This window comes from Mustela nivalis (genome assembly GCF_964662115.1).
Source record: "Mustela nivalis genome assembly, chromosome: 2".
In the NCBI taxonomy this organism is placed as follows: Eukaryota; Metazoa; Chordata; class Mammalia; order Carnivora; family Mustelidae; genus Mustela; species Mustela nivalis.
In genome coordinates this window covers 104,359,454-104,379,553 of record NC_139021.1, presented here as the reverse complement: position 1 = coordinate 104,379,553, position 20,100 = coordinate 104,359,454, and the positions used below count along the sequence as shown (strand labels likewise).

Genomic DNA, 20,100 nt, shown 5'->3' with positions numbered 1-20,100 from the left:
TATATACATATGTATATTTATGTAAGATAAATATGTACTTATATATATATTTTTTTATTTCTGGTGCTTTTCTTTTCTTTTTTAAGATTTTATTTATTTATTTGACAGACAGAGATCACAGGTAGGCAGAGAAGCAGGCAGAGAGAGGGGAAGGGAAGCAGGCCCCCTGCTGAGCAGAGAGCTCTATCCCAGGACCCTGCAATCAGGACCTGAGCCAAAGGCAGAGGTTGAACCCATTGAGGCACCAGGTGCCCCTTTCTGGTGCTTTTTATTTCTTTCTTCAGATTTTATGAAAATTCCTGAAGGACTTCCTCTACCATTCCGTGTAAGTCAGCTGTGGTAGCAATACATTCTCTATCCGTGTTTATCTTGGAATGTCTTTATTTTACTTCATATTTGCAAAGTAATTTAGCTGGGTATTGACTTCTGAATTTACATTTTTTCCAGCTGTATGAATACGTCCACTGTCTTCTGACTTCATCTCACATGATAAGTCAGAAGTTAATCATATTGATTCTACATTGTATGTGATGAGTAATTTTTTTCTTGCTGCTTTAGAGGTTTTCTTTCTCCCCTTTTCTTCCTTTCTTCTTTCCTTCTCCTCCCTTCCTCTTTCTTTCTCTCTCCCTCCCTTCCCTCCTTTCTTTTCCTTCCTTCCTTCCTTCCTTCCTTCCTTCTTTCTTTCCTTTACAGTTTGATTATGTTGTGTCCAGGTATGAATTTCTTTGTATTTATCCTACTTGCGATTTTTTGCGATTTTTCTTGAATGTGTGGCTACGTCAACTAGTTTTTTTCCCCTAGAATTTTAGCAGTTTTTGGCCATTGTTTCTTCAACTACATCTTGTTCCTGAAATTCCATATATGAGTGAAATCATGGTATTTGTCTTTTTCTGACTTATTTTGCTCAGCAACCCACTGTCTAGCTCCACCCACATCATTGCAAATGGCAAGATTTCATTCTTTTTATGGCTGAGTAATATTCCTTTGTGTGTGTGTGTGTGTGTGTGTGTGTGTGTGTGTGTGTGTGTACACTGCATCATCTTTATCCATTCATCAGTTGATAGACCTTTGTGTTATTTCCATGATTTGGCTATTGTATATAATGTTGTTACAAACATCAGGGTGCATGTAACCTTTCGAATCAGGATTTTTGTATCCTTTGAGTAAATACGTAGTAGTGCAATTGCTGGATGCTAAAGTAGTTCTATTTTTAACTTTTTGAGGAACTTCCGTACTGTTTTCCAGAGTAGGTACAGTTCACCTGAACCTAATATTACACTGTATGTTAACTAAAGCATCTATCTGTCTGTATATCTATCTATCTTCCGGTCTTTTCCCTTTATCCTGGGACAATAATAGGACTCATTACATGTATATTGATGCATTTTGAGAGATTTTTGAGGTTTGTTAATTTTGTTAATTTGTTAATTTTTTTTACCATTTTTTTCTTTGTTCACAAATGATTGAATAATTTCTATTGATTGATAACTTTAAGTTCACGGATTCTCCTTTTAGCTCAGATCTGGTGTTGAGACCCTCTAGTAGGTTTATTAGAGTTAGTATGCTCAAATCCAGAATTTCCACTTGATTCTCTTTGTGAAATTCCTGTATCCTTATTGAGAATTTTTATTTGTTGTTTCATTATTAAAGCACTTTCTTTTATTTGTTTAAACATGGCTTCCTTTAGTTCTTTAAATATATTTATGTTTTAATGTTGCTTTGAAGACTTTCTCTGCTAACTGTAATATCTGGAAACACTCAGGGGCAGTTTGTCTTGACTTTCCCCCCCCCACCCCAGTATTGGTACATTTTACTGGTGTCATTTTTGCTTTATTTTTTGTTGTTGTTGTTGTTTGTTTTTTGTTTTTTTGCCTATGGCACATTTTTGGGGGGGGTTTAAAGATAGAATATTTTAGGAAGAATAAATTTTGACCTTTCCCCAATTCAAGGTAGTGGTGGTGTTAGTTTTATTTGTCTTTTCTTTTTTCAGCGACTTGCCTGGGCTGAATCTCTAAATCTTTCTCCCCTGTGATGTTTTGACACTGATGTCACTTATCCAATTTTTTTTTTCATCTTTTTGTTTAAACCCTGATTCCTAGAAGTTGCCCTGTTCATGCAATGTCTTAGAGTTAGGGCAATGACTGCACAGAGGTTGCACCCAGATACTTTGAGCAGCAAGGGTTCTGTTCTCTGCAGATGGACCTGTGTGTGGGTAGAGAAGTGAGTAAGTTTGGGTCATTTGAGCTCTGCTTTGGATTTATTTTGTGCTGGGTTTTTGGTGTCTCTTTGGGCACACGCTACTCCAGATTAACCTGGAGTCTGTGAATAGCTTGGGTCTATTTTGCGTGCTTGTTATTTCATTCAGAAATATACTGAGTTGGGGGCATCTGGGGGTTCTCAGTTAAGGATTAAGTGTTCAGTTAAGTGTCCAACTCTTGATTTCTGCTCAGGTCATGATCTTAGGGTTATCTCCCTCGGTCCCTCTCTGCATGCATCTTGTACACTCTGAGTCAGGCTAGAAAACCTGTCAGGTCTTGCTGGAAAGTGTAACTTCACACACAAGGTAGCATGCATGACATCTACTTTGAATCAGGTGAGCTCCCCTCCATGGTGCGGTACAGCTTTTGGTCCTCACAAATCACCCCATGCCACAATCTGGCAGAAAACCAACAGTGGCTGAGCTGAGGGGAGATGAAAGAAGCCTGGAGACACAACACCATGGACTCATGGACTGTTTTTACCTGAAGTTCAGCAGTTTTCAAGTATGGAAGTTTGTCACATATATTTTTAATGCCTTTGGTTAAGTCCTACAGCTCTGAAAGTTTGTTTAAATTTTATCCACCTTGCTTTTCAGGGAGATTAGTTAACCTCCACACTCAGCCACATGAGGAAGTCCCCATTATTTTTGTTTTTAATGTAGCTTATCAACCATTTTATCTTCTTTGAATAGATTCTTGAATATCAAAAAGTATCACACTGTGGCTCTAATTTATCAAGTACCCAGCTGCTAGAGTCATCTTCCTAAAATATCCTCTAATTTCTTTGTGTTACCTACCCCTTCTGAACCAAAATACATGTTAAGCAAGAGGGAATTTTTGGTTATTCAAATTGTATCTGTACTCTGTTATCTTCTGCTGGATGTTTATAGTGTATATGGATTAATTGATCTCTAAAGTATGGCCAGATCACTTAACATCATGTCAGGGTTAAATTTCATCAAAACAGCTTCAGTTTCAATTTTGTGTTACTTACCTAAAGTATCTACCCTGACTTAGCTTTTTTGTTTGTTTTAATTTATTTTTTATTTATTTTCAGTATAACAGTATTCATTATTTTTGTACCACACCCAGTGCTCCATGCAATCTGTGCCCTCTATAATACCCGCCACCTGGTACCCCAACCTCCCACCCCCCGCCCCTTCAAAACCCTGAGATTGTTTTTCAGAGTCCATAGTTTCTCATGGTTCACCTCCCCTTCCAATTCCCCCCAACTCCCTTCTCCTCTCTAACTCCCCCTGACTTAGCTTTTTAAATTCTGCTATATACTCCTCTCATCAGCTAGAAAATACGATATCTCTTACCAAAGTGGTTAGAAGTCCTGTCTTCTTCAGACAAGGAAAAGATCCCTGTGTCCAAATATACCCACAAGGCATCCATCTAGAGAGGATCATTATTTTAAGGTCTTACTACAATTTTACTCCTGCTAACATGTTCCCAGAAGGGTTCATACCAGGTTTCGAGCTTTTAAAATATCCCACAAGGACAAGTCCTAGTGTTTGTGTCACTCCTGACTCTGCTTCTGTGTATAATTAGAGTGTGAACACGGTCATGTTAGGTTTAATTTATCAGCAATAATTGCCATCACAAATGGATGGAAAAACCAAACAGCCAAGAACCAGGCTGATGTTACCTTGGGAGTGGCAACATGGTATGGCTTTTAGACTAAGCAGATATTCCTGTCAATAGTTTCTGCTTAGATCAAGTTATTGACTTTCCTGGTTCACCATTTATGCAGTTATGAAGCGGGGATACTACTACTTCCCTTGTAGGGTCTTGATGAGAATTAGGACCTAGGATGCAGAGAATTAGGACCTAGGATGCAGAGAATACTCAAATAGTGTATTATTGGGGCACCTGGGTGGCACAGTGGGTTAAGCCGCTGCCTTCAGCTCAGGTCATGATCTCAGGGTCCTGGGATCAAGCCCCACATCGGGCTCTCTGCTCTGCGGGGAGCCTGTTTCCTCCTCTCTGCCTGCCTCTCTGCCTACTTGTGATATCTGTCAAATAAATAAATAAAATCTTTTAAAAAAAAAGATAGTGTATTATCATTTACATAATTATTTCTACATGGTTTTATTTATTTTACATTCTTGAAACTGTAGAGAAATTCCATGCTAGCAGAATTCCTCGGAAGAATTTCCTGGTGCTGAATGTCTCTGTTTATATTTGCTTGGAGTTCTAGTTTTGAGGTTCCAGGTGATGTTACTGAGTTCATTCTAGCTTGATTTGTTCAGACTGATGCTGAGCAATTAATTTAGCTCTTGCCATTTTAAATTAATTTAGATAAAATCATCCAGCACATTTTCATAGAATGAGATACCTACGGGTGAGATGATTGGTATTTGTATGATTATGCCTGAATAAATCTGTACTGTTACATAATTAATTAAATGTGCAGACATCATCTTATTGCCTACATAACTTGATGTGGAAGCCGTAAGTCTCCTTTTTGGTTTTTATTTCCTTTCTTACTGTGGAGCTCTGAGTAATTTCAGAATCTGTTGATTGCCCTTTTCACAAGTTTGTGTGCATTCTTTCCTCTTCTTTTAGCAGATTATGAGACCAGGGACTGTGATTATTGTAGCAAAAGGTCATATGACAGATAATTAGGTTGACCTAGTTATGATAAAATTTGTTTTTTTCCCCAAGTACTTTCAAGCAGTGAGCCTGTCAGTACTTCCTGGAGACAGCACTGTTAATCATCAGAAATTTTCACTGGATTTAAGTAATAAATCTTGGAACACAGCATCAAAAATTAATGATGTATTTTATGGTGACTTACATAACATAATAAAAATAACAAGAAATTTTTACTGGAGGATCTACGAGGTTTGAGCACTTTTTAAAAACATTTTTATTTTTTTTTAGTTTTTATTTAAATTCACTGGTATATTAGGTAAATACAGTATAACATTAGTTTCAAGTGTAGTAGAATTTAAGGATTCAACATTTACAATGCCCAGTGCTCACCAAAAGTGCTCTCCTTAATTCCCATCACCTGTATAATCCATCTCCCACTTCATGTCCCCTGTAGTAACCATCAGTTTGTTCTCTATAGTTAAGAGTCTGTTTCCTTAAAAAAAAAAAAAAAAAAGAGCCTGTTTCTTGGTTTACCTCATTTTTCCCCCATACGATTATTTGTTTTGTTTCTTAGCTTCCTCATATAAGTAAAGTCATATGGTATTTGTCTGTCTGCTTCACTGGGATTTTAACATGGAGCAAGGCTGAGATGTCACTGATTTTAACATTTACCAAACACTTGCAGCTCACAGTAGTTTTGTCTAAGTTATTACTGTGTACTTACTGTCACAACAATGCCACTTCCTTAGTGCATATGTAATGAGCATATAGGTATTTTGCTAATTCGTTAAAAAATCTCTTTTGAGTAGAGGGAAACTGCTCCAGAATAATCTGTGGTGACTTGCACTAGAGCAGTGTCTCCAATATTTGCAGGAATTTATTTATTCTTGTGGTTTGTATATTCATCCATTTACCGATAGCTCTAAACTCTCTGAATTTAGTGGTGAGATCATGGCCTTTTAAATAGATTTTTTTTAAGGGACACCTGGGTGGCACAGTTGGTTAAGTGTCTGCCTTCAGCTCACGTTATGATCTTGGCGTCCTGGGATTGAGCTCCGCATCAGGCTCGCGGCTCTGCGGGGAGGTTGCCTCTCCCTCTCCCTCCCTGCCCCCTCCTTGCATGCTCGCTCGCTCTCTGACAAATAATAAATCATTTTCAAAATAGATTCTTTTAATTTGGAGCCCACATTCCTAGAACATCATCATGATGTACTGGTGGACTAGAAATGATGTGTTTTAAATGCAAATTACATAACTGGGCCATTACCTAGAGTCTAGAGAATTAGGCCGTTATCAAGATTGTGACTGATAAGACAGTTTGACTTAGCAAATTTTAGAAGCAGGGGGCTAGAGCCAGCGAACTATGAGTGGCATGTGTGATCTTTAAGATACCTTCATACTGAGGCTTAATTCATAGCAGTAGTCTCTCCTCTGGTTTTCTTTTGAGGGTTTTGCTTTCAAAATATCATGTACTTATGTTATCACCAACAGTGGCTTCCACTCAAGGTGTGTGACCAGTTTTGACCTGAGACAATACTCTTGTGGTGATAATAGAATAGGAGACGTGAGGCATGATGGGATGTCAAACTAGTGTACCTCTGATTTGCACTGACACATCTGAGTCATGTCAGTGTGAAAATAATTGTAAAAATGAGATAGGTTGGTGTATCTACCTAATACTATATTCAGTATAATGTTTATACATTGTATAAAAAGATGTGTGCCAGTGGGCAAAATGAACACTGTGCAGATCCTGGGAAACCCTTCTAATTCACTTGGGATTGTCCTAATGAACTGCTGAATTGCCAGGATTATGGCTGTAGGTAGTGGTGATTTACACTCATTACTAGTCATTTAAACCTGCTAATAGATCCTTCCCCACCTGGACCTCTGTTGTCAGGAATAGTAAATGGAATGACTTGAGTTTTTTGAAGAGATTTGAAGGCTTTAGACCTTGGAAAACCCAGACATACTGGTTTCATCCATTACAAGTACATTAAGTTTGGTTTAAAAAAAAAATACAAAAAACCTCATCTAAAAGAATTCATTTACATAGGATAAGTATTTCTTTCTCTAAGGCAGTTTCTTGTTAATCTGTGGTGCAAAGTGGGATGAAGGGGAGAAGAACTTGACAAAACAAACATAAAAGTAAACAAACTCAGTATTGTAAAGTCCCATGGGAAAGCATGATGGTCTTGTAATAACCGTATTGTCAGGCTGGCAATAGGGTGAAATGTTAGCACTGGAGTTTTAAAGATCTATAAAGAGGAAAAAGTCAACTAAGATTTTCTTTATATTCTTTTTGATACTTCTTCCCACAGTATTTTATGTAAGTGAATGGGATACAAAGCATTATTTTATTGGAATGGTAGGATATAGAAAATTTTTTTAAAGATTTTACTTATTTGACAGAGAGAGGTCACAAGTAGGCAGAGAGGCAGGCAGAGAGGTGGGTGGGGAGCAGGGTCCCTGCTGAGCAGAAAACCCGATGCGGGCTCGATCCCAGGACTCTGCGATCAGGACCTGAGCTGAAGGCAGAGGCTTAACCTGCTGAGCCACCCAGGTGACCAAATACATACATGTTTTAAAGAACATTATTCCCCCATATGGTAGGTGAAATTTTGTCTGGTTCATGCTTATACTTGGCAACTTGAAAAAACAATCAAATAAACTTTATCTTTTGGAGAAGATCCAGTTTGGTACTTCCACGGTTCATGGAGAAGTTGACCTTCCATGGTTACAGTGCCTTGCCAAAGGCCGCTGAGCAGATGTGTGGCTGAGCACAAACAAATCTGTCTCAACCTCAGACCATCTGCTGTACTCTAAAATATACTGTCTTCATATTTCTTCATAGAAGAGTAGCTTTTCTCTTAATTTACATCTTGTCGATTCTGAGCTTTCTACACGATTTAGGTTTTTCTTAAATTAGGCAGATAAAATTATATTTTATTGGTGATTTCTGGTTGATAATGCATTGATTTTCTTATCTGAACGTCAGAAACAGTTCTTCAAAATGTGTTAAATATTTTACCACTTAATAGATGGGAAAGCTCAGACTGATTTATCTGAAATTCCTTGGGTAGTTCCATGCTGGACCTGAATCCCGTGTCCTCAGATGCGGTGACTTATTCATTTCCCTGTGCTGTCAAATTGTGAAGATTTAATACCCCATTAATTTTCAAAATACATTTTGAGATATCTGAGTTACCCTACAGGTTATATGGAGCACGTTTGAAAGACACTGCAGTGTCTGGTGGTTTGTCTTACTTCACTCAGCATAATCTCTTCCAGTCCCATCCACGTTGATACAAAAGTTGGGTATTCATCCTTTCTGATGGAGGCATCATACTCCGTAGTATATATGTACTGTATCTTCTTTATCCATTCATCTATTGAAGTGCATCTTGGCTCTTTCCACAGTTTGGCGACTGTGGTCGTTGCTGTTAGTTAGGAACATTGGGTTACAGGTGGCCCTTCTTTTAACTCCCATCTGTATCTTTGGGGTAAATACCCAATAGAGACTGAGAACACTGAGAAACAAACTGAGGGTTTTGGAGGGGAAGCAGTTTGGGGGTTGGGTGAGCCTGTTGGTGAGTGTTAAGGAGGGCACATATTCCATGGAGCTCTGGGTGTGGTGCATAAACAATGAATCTTGGAACACTGAAAAAAATTAAATAAAAAACAGAAGAAAGATATAGCAAAAAGGTAAGTTAATTTGTCTTTGTATTAGGAGTCTAGGAATAAGTAGAGATCTGTTAGAGATCATTAGAGCTGTACCTACTGGTATCCCTTTAGGCAGATTTGCTTAATTTTCTAGATATAGATGGACTCAGAGCTTGAGGTCAACTCAAGGAAACCGTGAGCACCTTCTTTTGTTGGGAGGGTGAGGATTCAAGTTGAATAACAGTGTGAGATGGCAGAGAACTTGAACCAATCTTCAGGAGGAGTATAGTATATCTAGATCCTCCAGCAGTCATGAATAATGAGGTAGATAAAGATCTACTAATAGACAATGATCTCTAAAACATATTAGTAATTTATAATATCTGTAATTTGTACAAGGTGAGCCCATTAATGGGAAAAGCTATTCCATATATTTGTATATGCACATATGCATGTAAATGCTAGAAAAAGACCTGAAAATGTGCACATCCAACAGGTCATCAAACTCCAGTTGGTGATGCCTGGGAGGGAAGATAAGGGAGAATGAATATAAATTTGGAAAGAGAGTTTTCTGTCCTTTGTTATTGTTTGAATTTTCAATAGGGAAAGTGTTTTGTTATGTGATTTTATTTACATCATGAAGGATTTTCCATAGTTGGAGACTTGAAATGGGTATTGTAGGCTAAAGGAGGAAAAGCTTGAGCAAAGGTATGGAGATGTTAAAATAGAGTGGTTAGTTACTATGCAATTTTTATACAGTGATAACGAGAGAGATGATCTGTGACTTCTGTAGTCCCAAATTATCTGTTGCAGTTCATTTAAGGTGATGGCATGTTTCAATAGGTTTTCAAACGGGTTAGGCAGTTATATCCTTGGAAGCCAAATGGTTTGATGGATACCTCAGCTGGAAACCTAATTGATTTCATTCAGTCTCTCCAGTGCCAACAAAGCCAAATGCTGAGGTTCTTCTTGAGAATTTTCTCCCCTTAAGTCTAGGGAACTGTCAGGCAGAGGAGAAAGATGACCACTGTTGTGTGTGTTTTTTTTTTTTAAGATTTTATTTTTATTTATTCGACAGAGAGAGATCACAAGTAGGCAGAGAGGCAGGCAGAGAGAGAGAGAGAGGAGGAAGCAGGCTCCCCGCCGAGCAGAGAGCCCGACGTGGGACTCGATCGCAGGACCCTGAGATCATGACCTGAGCCGAAGGCAGCGGCTTAACCCACTGAGCCACCCAGGCGCCCCCACTGTTGTGTTTTAAAAGGAAGAAAAGTTCCATAGCGAGATTGCTAGCTTCAGGTTTGTTACTCTTAGGGAAGTACATGTCTCGATAAAATTGGGGTTGTCCCACTCTTCAGAGTAGTACTAACCTTTTGCCTGCTTGCTTTCGGTACTGTTCTGGGCAGCATAGGTAGACATTTATTTGGAAGCACTTTCTCTGACTTAATTTTGCAGGAAAATAAATGTTATGGATAGCAGTTAAGATGCAGACAGGCATACCTGCTGTGTTGTATTTCTTTAAGATTCTTATGTAGTCCATTTTGAAGCACTTAATAATGTAAAAGCATACAGCCTAAGCATTGCTTTTTACAATTTAGGAGTACCTTCATTGTAAGGACAAGCAATGCTCTTTTATATTGAAGTTGGAAAACTTCAATTTCTTAGTTGCAGGAAGAGTTGATTCAAAAAATAAAAGGTGATGGACAAGGTGACAGCTTGCAAATGTTTGTGAGTCGGACCTCTTGTTCCAGAAGTTTATAGAATGTTACACTGTATTTCTTGTGCCTGGTGTTAGGAGCCGTTTTGATTTCTGGCCATTTAGTTGGTCATTAATGAATGAATGATACCCTTTATTTTCCCCTGACTTAATTTTATTTCTGGAGAGTGGGAACTGAGGCTTGACATAAATGCCATAGTATAGTTTAACTATAAAACATTCAAGGTTATTTGAAGAAACCTTCATCTAAATTAAGGAATACTTTTGGTAGTTCACTTTGAAAGGTCACGAGTTAGGGTAATGATTCTGTTGCCTAAAACAACCAGACCATTTTTCTTTAGAGCGAAACAAAAAGGTAATACTATAGAGCTCTGATGCATTGTTTCACATTTTCCTAAAAGGGGTAAACAAAATTTTATTCCCGCTCAGCTTTTCTCTGGCATCTGTGCGTATTTTGAAGAGGAGAAGGGCAAAGAGAGAGAGAGAAGAGGAAGATGGGTCAGAAGAAAGTGGGTTGAGACTTGGAGAGGCAGTTGCCTCTATGGATTGTCTGTTTACTCTTGCTGACTCCCACTATCTAGAAAAATATCTCGTAATGGGCATGTACATCTATGGCAACATGAAATTCGTATGGCAGGATTAATTCGTTCCAAATCCATGTGTTTTTCAAGGACCTTTAAAATAAATGCAAGCTGGTATAGTGATCCATATTTTAACATTTTGAGCAAAGTGAAGCATGAAAAAATTTACGTTCAGTATATGAGCTTGGCCAAAAATGACCTTTTCTTGAAAATAGTAGAATATTTTGGATATTATGAACCAGTGCATGATTATTGATATATGTTTTCAAACACTGTTTCTTCAAAGTAGAGTCCATTTAAGAATCAGTTTTAAGAAATGAGTGGTACTTCATTAGTGCCACAGAGAGAAAGGATAATATGCAAAAATAAGGATAGTGGCTCCCTTATTTTGATTTCTTGTTATGTTCTTGACACTGTGAAAAGCTCTTCACTTACATTATCTCATTTATGTTTCACAGCAAGTCTATGGGGATGATAGAGTTATTATAATTACTATATCATTTTCCAGGGAAGGAAGCAAAGATTAGAGAAGTTAGCAGGTATTAAGTAGTGAGGCCAGGATTATTGTGTTGGGAACTATTTATAGAATCCAAGCTCTTAACTGTTATTTTATAGTTATCCTCAAGCAATTAATGGATAGGGGTCTGAAATCAGTCCAGTGGTTCCCTGGGAATAGTTCTCATAGATTTCTGAGAGCTATGTGTTACATATTTAGGAATTTTGTAGGTTGATGTATCAACTTTGACTTTGAAATCAGCAGTTATTATTTATGTCATAGAAATGGGCAAATGCTACAAATCAAGGCTTTTTTTTTTTTTTTTAGAAATTGGTTCACTAGCACACCATTTAATAACATAGGATTCTATCAGCAGTGTTGGTCAGAGTATAGCTTGCAAACCTGAACATTTAAAATGGATAAGAATGGAATAAACTCTTTGAGTATCAGATTTTTTGCCCAATAGCATTTGTCTTCATCTGATAAATTATAATATAGCTAGAACTGAGATAATTAAATTTAAAAGAATTTATTCCTAAATGTGAAAGGAAGAGAGAGGTTTGTCCCTAGCTTTTATCTTTTATCCAGTCTTTTATCTGAGGATTTTGAATTTTTTTAAAGATTTACGTCTTTATTTGACAGAGAGAGATCACAAGTAGGCAGAGAGGCAGGTGGAGAGAGGGGGGGAAGCAGGCTCCCCGCTGAGCAGAGAGCCCGATGTGGGGATTGATCCCGGGACCCTGGGATCATGACCCAAGCTGAAGGCAGAGGCTTTAACCCACTGAGCCACCCAGGCACCCTTATCTGAGATTTTGGAGAGAAAGCCCTTGTTTGGCTGACTGCAGATTAGGAAGGCAGTAGCTATGCCCAGATCTGGAAATTGGTTTTGACCACTAGCTGAGGTGGTCTGAGGAGGAATGGAGAGACATTTTGCTGTGCCCATGACAGGAAGATGGAGGATTCCAGAGAAGGAAAGTTCATTAAAGAAATAAAACCCTAAGATACAGATGTAGTGAAAAGAAGGGCCATCTGTACCCCAATGTTTATAGCAGCAATGGCCACGATTGCCAAACTGTGGAAAGAACCAAGATGCCCTTCAACAGACGAATGGATCAGGAAGATGTGGTCCATATACACTATGGAGTATGATGCCTCCATCAGAAAGGATGAATACCCAACTTTTGTAGCAACATGGGCGGGAATGGGGGAGATTATGCTGAGTGAAATAAGTCAAGCAGAGAGAGTCAATTATCATATGGTTTCACTTATTTGTGGAGCATAACAAATAGCATGATGGACATGGGGAATTAGGAGAAGGGAATTGGGGGAAATTGGAAGGGGAGGTGAACTATGAGTGACTATGGACTCAGAAAAACAATCTGAGGGGTTTTAAGTGGTGGTGGGGGGTGGGAACCAGATGGTGGGTATTAGAGAGGGCAGGGATTGCATGGAGCACTGGGTGTGGTACAAAAACAATGAATACTATTATGCTGAAAATAAATAAAAAATAAATTAAAAAAAAAAAGAAAAGAAAAGAAAACCAAGCAGAACAAAACATGGGTGACAGAGAGGTTTGTGGGATATGAGAAACCCCAGTGGCCAAGATGACGTGTTCCTTTCATCCACAGAAGAATTTTAATTCTGGAGCCCTAGCTCTTTATCTTGCCTTCAAATGATAATGTATCATTCTCTGCTGATAGGAATCATTCTAATGGTAGTGGTTCAGTTTAATAAACACTTAGAAATTGAAATTGTAATTTTGATACATTGTAGCAGGTTATCAAATTCGTCCTCTTAATGTTCTTTTTATGAAGGAGACATTGTCCCTCTTGCGTTTAGTGTTTAATGTGTTTATAATGTTACTCTGTTAAGAGATTCCTCCTTTGAGGATCTTCCCAGACCCAGTTGGACTGCCTCCTGGGGCCTGGTTATCTAAAGCAAAAAGAGTCATGAACGATAATATACTTGTTCCTGATTGGGATGGTTCTAACTCACTTACCTGTTTCCTTCACCACCTTGAAAGTTATCTTTTGGGTTTTTCAGAATTGATGGGGTTTTTGTTTGGAGTGGGAGTTTCAAAGGAAGGAAAGAGAAGGGGAAAAGTATGAATGAGAAATGTAACAACACTTACATACATTCACCCACCCACCCATCCATCTATCCATCCCAGGACAGAGCAGAAAATCACATTGCTACATCTCAAACATGTATCCAACTTGAGTAAAACAAAGTAATTGTTTTCTTTCTGGATGAAGAGAAGCCTGTGTAAAAGGCTCTGTTGTACTAATTCAGTTTTCTATTTTTTTTTAACTTCAATATTAGTTCAATGCAAGAATTTTTCTGTTCTTTATATTTTTTAATCAGCTGACTATGTGGTAGATTAGAATAGAATGCTTGAGGGGCACCTGGGTGGTTCAGTGGGTTAAAGCCTCTGCTTTCGGCTCAGGTCATGGTCTCAGGGTCCTGGGATCGAGCCCCGCATAGGGCTCTCTGCTCTGCAGTGAGCCTGCTTCCTCCCCTCTTTGTCTGCCTGCCTCTCTACCTACTTGTGATCTCTCTCTCTCTGTGTCAAATAAATAAATAAAATCTTTAAAAAAAAAAAAAAAGAATAGAATGCTTGAGAGTCCAAAAAAATCTGCCCTTTCAATAATGCCTTGAAGACTTTAGTTATTGTGACTTTGGAAAATTCACCTAACTTCTCTGTTTTCTTGTACACACAATGATAGTAATAATCCTTATGGACAATCATAGAGGAGTTACTGATAAAGCTTTGAGTGCAATGCCTAGGAGAGTAGGCAGGCACTCAATAAAATGTTGGCTGTCATTATCTATAAATTCAAAAATGGATTAAGTGTGAGCAAAGATAATATATTTTGATGATTTAGGAACTGATACTAGAGAATTGACAAGTACTCTTTTTTTTTTTTTTTTGTTAAATGAAGGAAACTGATACATAATAAGGTTAATTGGGTCTGATTGCTTGATGATGATGATGTTGATGATGGTGGTAGCGACAGCAGCAATGATGGTATCTTTTCCTCTTTCCACACAGAATGTTCCTCCAGACCTCTCCATCTGCACCTTTGTGCTGGAACAGTCTCTCTCTGTCCGGGCCCTGCAGGAGATGCTGGCTAACACCGTGGAGAAGTCAGAAGGGGCAAGTACTTAATTTATGTATACTTCTAGTATTTTGATGGTATGAATAATTTTGTTCATAGGTATTGGAGATTTTCTTTGTGCTGAAATAAGTCAACGAATTTTACTTGTAATTTCTTTAAGTTTGACTTTGTACTTTATTCAGCAGACCTGTGATATCTTAAAGAACTTAAAAAAAAAAAAAAACAGCCTCCAGGTGATGTGTGTCATTGAACCTCATGCTTATGTCTGTGGCTTAAAACAGAATTTTTCTTTGAGCAATTTGTGTGTTTTCTTACATTTTCAGAGCCTGTTAATGTTACTGTCTTAATTAATTGCTTTATGCCTGGCTTTTTGTCGTTAACCTTTATTTCATTTTCAAATGCCTCTAACCATGTGCCTATGTTCTAAGCTGCTTTATGGCAAGTAAAATTTCATGGCACTTGTATATTTCAAGTAATAAAATTACGACAATATGTCTTTAATCAATTATAGTTTTGTAAACATCTAAGAATTTTCTTGTGAAAATTGAAATTCTTACTCTGTCGCCTATGAAGACATTTTTCTGTGAAATCTGATTTGCTAATTTAAATTTTTTCTATGCCGTAACTTGATATGACTGATTTCTGGGCTACTTTCATTTTTAACCACTTCATTAAAGTTTAGAATTAAGCAGAGGATAGATGGCCAAATTTTGGTTTCTTGATTTTTGTTTATATTTTTGCACTAAAATTACTGCAATGTGTGGTTTAAATGAAATTTAAATTTTCTCTTGCCATTATTGGTCTATGTTACTGTTATGGTTTTTAATCATTATTGCAGTTTTGATAAGTGAGAGCATTGAATAATAACACATAGTTCAACAGAAAATGGGTGATCAATTAGGATGTAACATATTTTCATTAGCCTCATAATTTTGAAAGATTTATTTGCACAAAAAATTTAATTGGTTTGTACATTACTTCTAATTCATTTTAAATGTTAATAGTACACTAGTAAGTATCGAGGAGAAACTTTAGGGATTTTTATTCTATATTAGAATAACAACTTAGTTTACAAAAGATCCAAATATATGTGTTTTAACTTTTCAAGTTCATTTTTGGTTACAAAGAAGTTTGAAATTACTGTGTTAAAGTATATAAAATGTTTTTTAAAATTTCTGTTCTTCAACATGAAGCTTTTAGAATAGGCTTACATAGGAGTAAAATATTTCTCAATTCAACTAGTTTTGTCTGTACCTGGAATAACCTCTTTGGATTTTTAAACATCACTGAGGCATGTCAGCTTTGAAATTCAAATCTATTTTTTTTTTAAAGATTTTATTTATTTATTTGGCAGACAGAGATCACAAGTAGGCAGACAGGTAGCCAGAGAGAGAGGGGAAAGCAGGCTCCCTGCTGAGCAGAAAGCCTGGTGTGGGGCTCGAGCCCATGATCCTGAGATCATGACCTGAGCTAAAGGTAGAGGCTTTAACCCACTGAGCCACCCAGGCACCCCAAATCTATTTTTAAAAAGAAAAATCATTTTTCTTTTGCCCAAGCATCTAGGAAAGTATGTATTATCATTTTACTTATACTGTAGATACCAGCTTATGCATGAAATGGTCATAAATTTTATTTTTATATTGCTAAGCTAAATTTTCTAAATTTAACATCTTTGAAAAGATGTTTTATCCCCCTAAAATCATGAGGTTGGATTAGGCAAGCTCTAAATTTTCTGTGTGTTGGGATGATGGAAATACTGGGAGTTATGTTTTTCAGATATTTATTAGGATTTCTGCATCCTCTCCCTAATACTCTAATCTAGCTGTATTTTATTTTGAATTATTCCCCATCTACAGGTTTCTGTCAGTTTCTAAGGTGGAAATTTATGTGATGTGTGGAACAGCATGTTTCAAAGCCCAGCGTAGCTACCATAAGACCTACATTTCATTAGAAAATATAAGTTGAGAAGAATCTCCTGCAAGGAAAGGACATCTTTCATTGATGTGAATGTCACTTTTAGATGACTAACTTTTAGGGAGGAAACCACTGTCCATTAGCTCCAGGGGATTCTATATCTTAGAGAAAGAAGCGCTCCTAAATCAAAGTAGTTTGAATTATACCCTGAAATGATACCCAAAATACTTAACAACTTTGGAACAGGCGTCAATTAATGAGTGTGGACCTCAGCTATAATGCTAGAGGCGAAGTCCTGAAGAGATGTGAGGGTGGTCCCAGTGATTTGAGGGTATCCTGTGGTAGCCCTGGGTGCTCTTAGCTAGGGAACACCAGATTTGGTGCCATGAGTATTTACCAAGAAGGAGAGAAGGTCTCCTTGCTAGCAGCCATCTTACTTGTACTAGTGCAAGCTGGCTTAATAGCGTGTCTAATTATATGCTATCGTGGATGTTTTTGGCATTTGTAGGAGTCAAGTCTTTTGGAGTTTATACGTATCCGTAGCCTACTTAGCTGTGCTTTGAATTCATGACAGGAATCTATGGCAACCTTGACCTATGTCAAGCAAATTGTCATCTCCAGCTTAAACTGTGGACAGTAGATTTGCTTAAAGAAAGATCCACTTGGGGCACTAGGGTGGCTCAGTGGGTTAAAGCCTCTGCCTTTGGCTCAGGTCATCATCCCAGAGTTCTGGGATGGAGCTCCTGCTCAGCAGGAGCCTGCTTCTCCCTCTGCCTGCCTCTCTGCCTACTTGTGCTCTGTCTGTCAAATAAATAAATAAAATCTTAAAAAAAAAAAAAAGAAAGATCCACTTTTACGAGGAAGGTATATATCAGCCAAGTAATGCTTATTTTCATGAAATCATTTTTCTCCCTTACAAATTGCCAATGTATCAAACACAACCTCATGTATTACCCGATTCCCTAACTCATTCATAATCAACTTTACTTACAAAGCCTTGTCCTTTTTTTTTTTTTTTGGAAGATTTTATTTGACAGACAGAGATCACATGTAGGCAGAGAGGCAGGCAGAGAGAGGAGGAAGCAAGCTCCCCACTGAGCAGAGAACCCAATTCGGGGCTTGATCCCAGGACCCTGAGATCATGACCTGAGCCAAAGGCAGAGGCTTAACCCACTGAGCCACCCAGGTGCCTCAAGTCTTGTCCTTTCTTAAAAAACATAATTCTTCCTAAATTCTTTATGTAATTCAGTAAATTGCATAATACTATTTTAATGTCCAAAATGTTGTCATATACGCATAGTAATATGAACACATTTGATGATAATAAAGGAAAAAAATCCCATCTAGAACTGTGCCTTTTCTTTTTGTGGTTAACCCATTTTGTTCATATTCTTGGTTCTTTTTGAATAAATGCATGGTTTTTATAAAAATTCAGGAAACTAGAGAGAAATTCCCGGCATCTCTTGTGCTGAAACAAATCAAGAAAATTCCTGATAACAAAAGGGTATATGTAAGGTGAATCAGGGAAAAATATTACCTAATTTATGAAGTTTTGATTCTGTAGAGTTGCTTATTGTGACTATTAGTAAAATAACTAATATGTTTGTGGCAGAAACGCATTCTGAAGGATTTTATCTAAAGAGATTTTCATCTGTTTAATAAAAAAAATGTGTAGTTAGATCTAAATCATATGTATATATCCACTGAATATCATTTAGATTTTATTCTTATTTAAATCATATCAGTATTAAAGATACTAAGATTCACTTATCCAAGTAGCTTCTCTTAGACCCTTTAAAATTTTGAGGGTGGAGATAATGCACATAAAACAAGGAGAAAATGACCCCTGGAGCAGTGCCCATCCCCTTGGGCGAACTTTGCCTGGGCTTCTGTACATCGGCGACCTTGCTTCTGTTACTCCTTCTGTCCTCCCCCTGGGTTTATGTGGTTCTGTGTAACTTGTCTGTCTGTGAACCCACACCCATCTGTCTCTTCTCACTCTTCTGATTGATTTTGTATGCTTGTTTTATATATAGCACAGGGCCAATAGATGGGCTTTGTAGAATTGGAGAAATATTTTAGAATATCGGCTCGGCCATGTATTCACTCTGTGGCTTTGAGGGAAGGTAAGTCTTTATCGTCAGGTTTGGTGATGGTGCTTGGAGATGATTGTTCTGGTAGCATATTTTAACAGGGGCCATTATTGTTCTTTTCCTTATTCTTTTTCTCATCCCTTGTATGCTCCATTGGCAGGACTGTTCTGAATTTCTGATGGCCTTTTCTCAGGCCTTTGCTTATTGCTCCTCTGCCATCTTGGCTGGTTCAGTTCTCCGTCCCTCTTCCTCCAACATCCCAACCCACTTCTGGCACATGGTTCTGCCAGTTTAATGAGGGCGTAGTTATTTTAAACTATAGAGTCAGTATTGTAGTGAATAAAGTTTAATGATTTAGGTGATCTTAGGCTTTGGGCTATTTTACTATACTTTTGTTAATTCACAGACCTTTTGGATAAACAATTTCTCTACATGGTTGTATTTTTTTTAAGGTCCAGTTTAAGGATTCTGTTTCATAGGAGCACAGATAGGAAGTGAGAGGGCACATAGTGTGGTGGAAAGAGCTTTTGAAGTCTGTGCACTTTATTGAAAAGTCTTACTTTTTCAGATAATTTTACTAATTATTATTTGTTGGAAAGGCTTTTTTTTTTTTTTTTTTAATAATGCCATGAGTGTATCTAGTGGCTTACTTGTATATTGTGTTTAGGAGACTATGTTTTCAATTTGTAACATTGACTGGCTTTTCTGTCTTTTGGTTTAGTTGTTTCTGAAAGAATTATAAGAAATTACCTCTTGAATTTGCCTCATGTCCACTTGACTCTATTGGTTCCTTCTTTGAATTTTATAGCTTGAACCAAGAAAAATTACCTAAAATGAAACCAGTGTTTGCCCCTTATAGCCTGCTCTTTGGGGAAGTAGGTTGAAATTTATAATTTAGGTGATTATGATTGGTATCATTAATTAATAGGAATAAAAATCATTCAGTTCTCATCATTTAATGTTAGCTTTTTGAACATTTATAAGATATACATTAGAAGACTCTTTGGATAGAAAGATGAATAATAAGTGATTTTTGTCATCAGTGGGTTCACAGTCTAACGCAGGTATAGAAAAACAATTACAGTTTGTGTGTTACCGTTTTAGAATATACACTCTTAGTGTAAGCACAGTGAAGGGATTAGGCATGTGGAACTTGTCAATCCCTTGAATTTTCTTTGGACTTTTTCCATTTCTAAGACAAGTTGGGATAATTGTCAAAGTATTAATATAAAAATCATTTTAAATTTTTCTCCAAAGAATAAATTGATCTCATTAGGCTATTTTTTAGAATTCTAATAGAAAACCATACTTGCCAGGAGGACAATGCCTTAACATATCCAGAGATACTCTTAAAACTATTTTTATGGCTCAGTTTACTAAAATGGTTTGTTATTTTATATGACTTTTTCATATTTTTAAATTATACATTATTTGTAATTAAAGATACAAGATACTGCAGTGATTATCAGTACAAATATACATCAGACTCTGACATGTCTAGTTTTTTTGAGAAATGAAGTTCTAGAATGCGGAGTATTATTAATACAGCTGAGTCGTTCTTCTAATAAAACCTCTGCCTTTTTGAGGCATGTATGCAGAATATCAAAAACACATCAAGAACGCAGCTAGCTAAATTTACTGGTAAGCGAGTCTTTGAAAAA

General features: G+C 37.3%; 1 protein-coding gene across 3 annotated transcripts in view; it reads left to right on the top strand.

Annotated features, from left to right (window-relative positions):
- RYR2 (ryanodine receptor 2) overlaps nucleotides 1-20,100 on the top strand; it is a 733,452-nt gene that overhangs the window by 261,852 nt on the left and 451,500 nt on the right. For all 3 annotated transcript variants that reach the window (XM_082721308.1, XM_082721309.1, XM_082721307.1), the window contains exon 3: nucleotides 14,366-14,470. In XM_082721308.1, coding sequence (XP_082577434.1) covers nucleotides 14,366-14,470 — 105 coding nt within the window. The remainder of the gene's footprint in view (nucleotides 1-14,365; nucleotides 14,471-20,100) is intronic.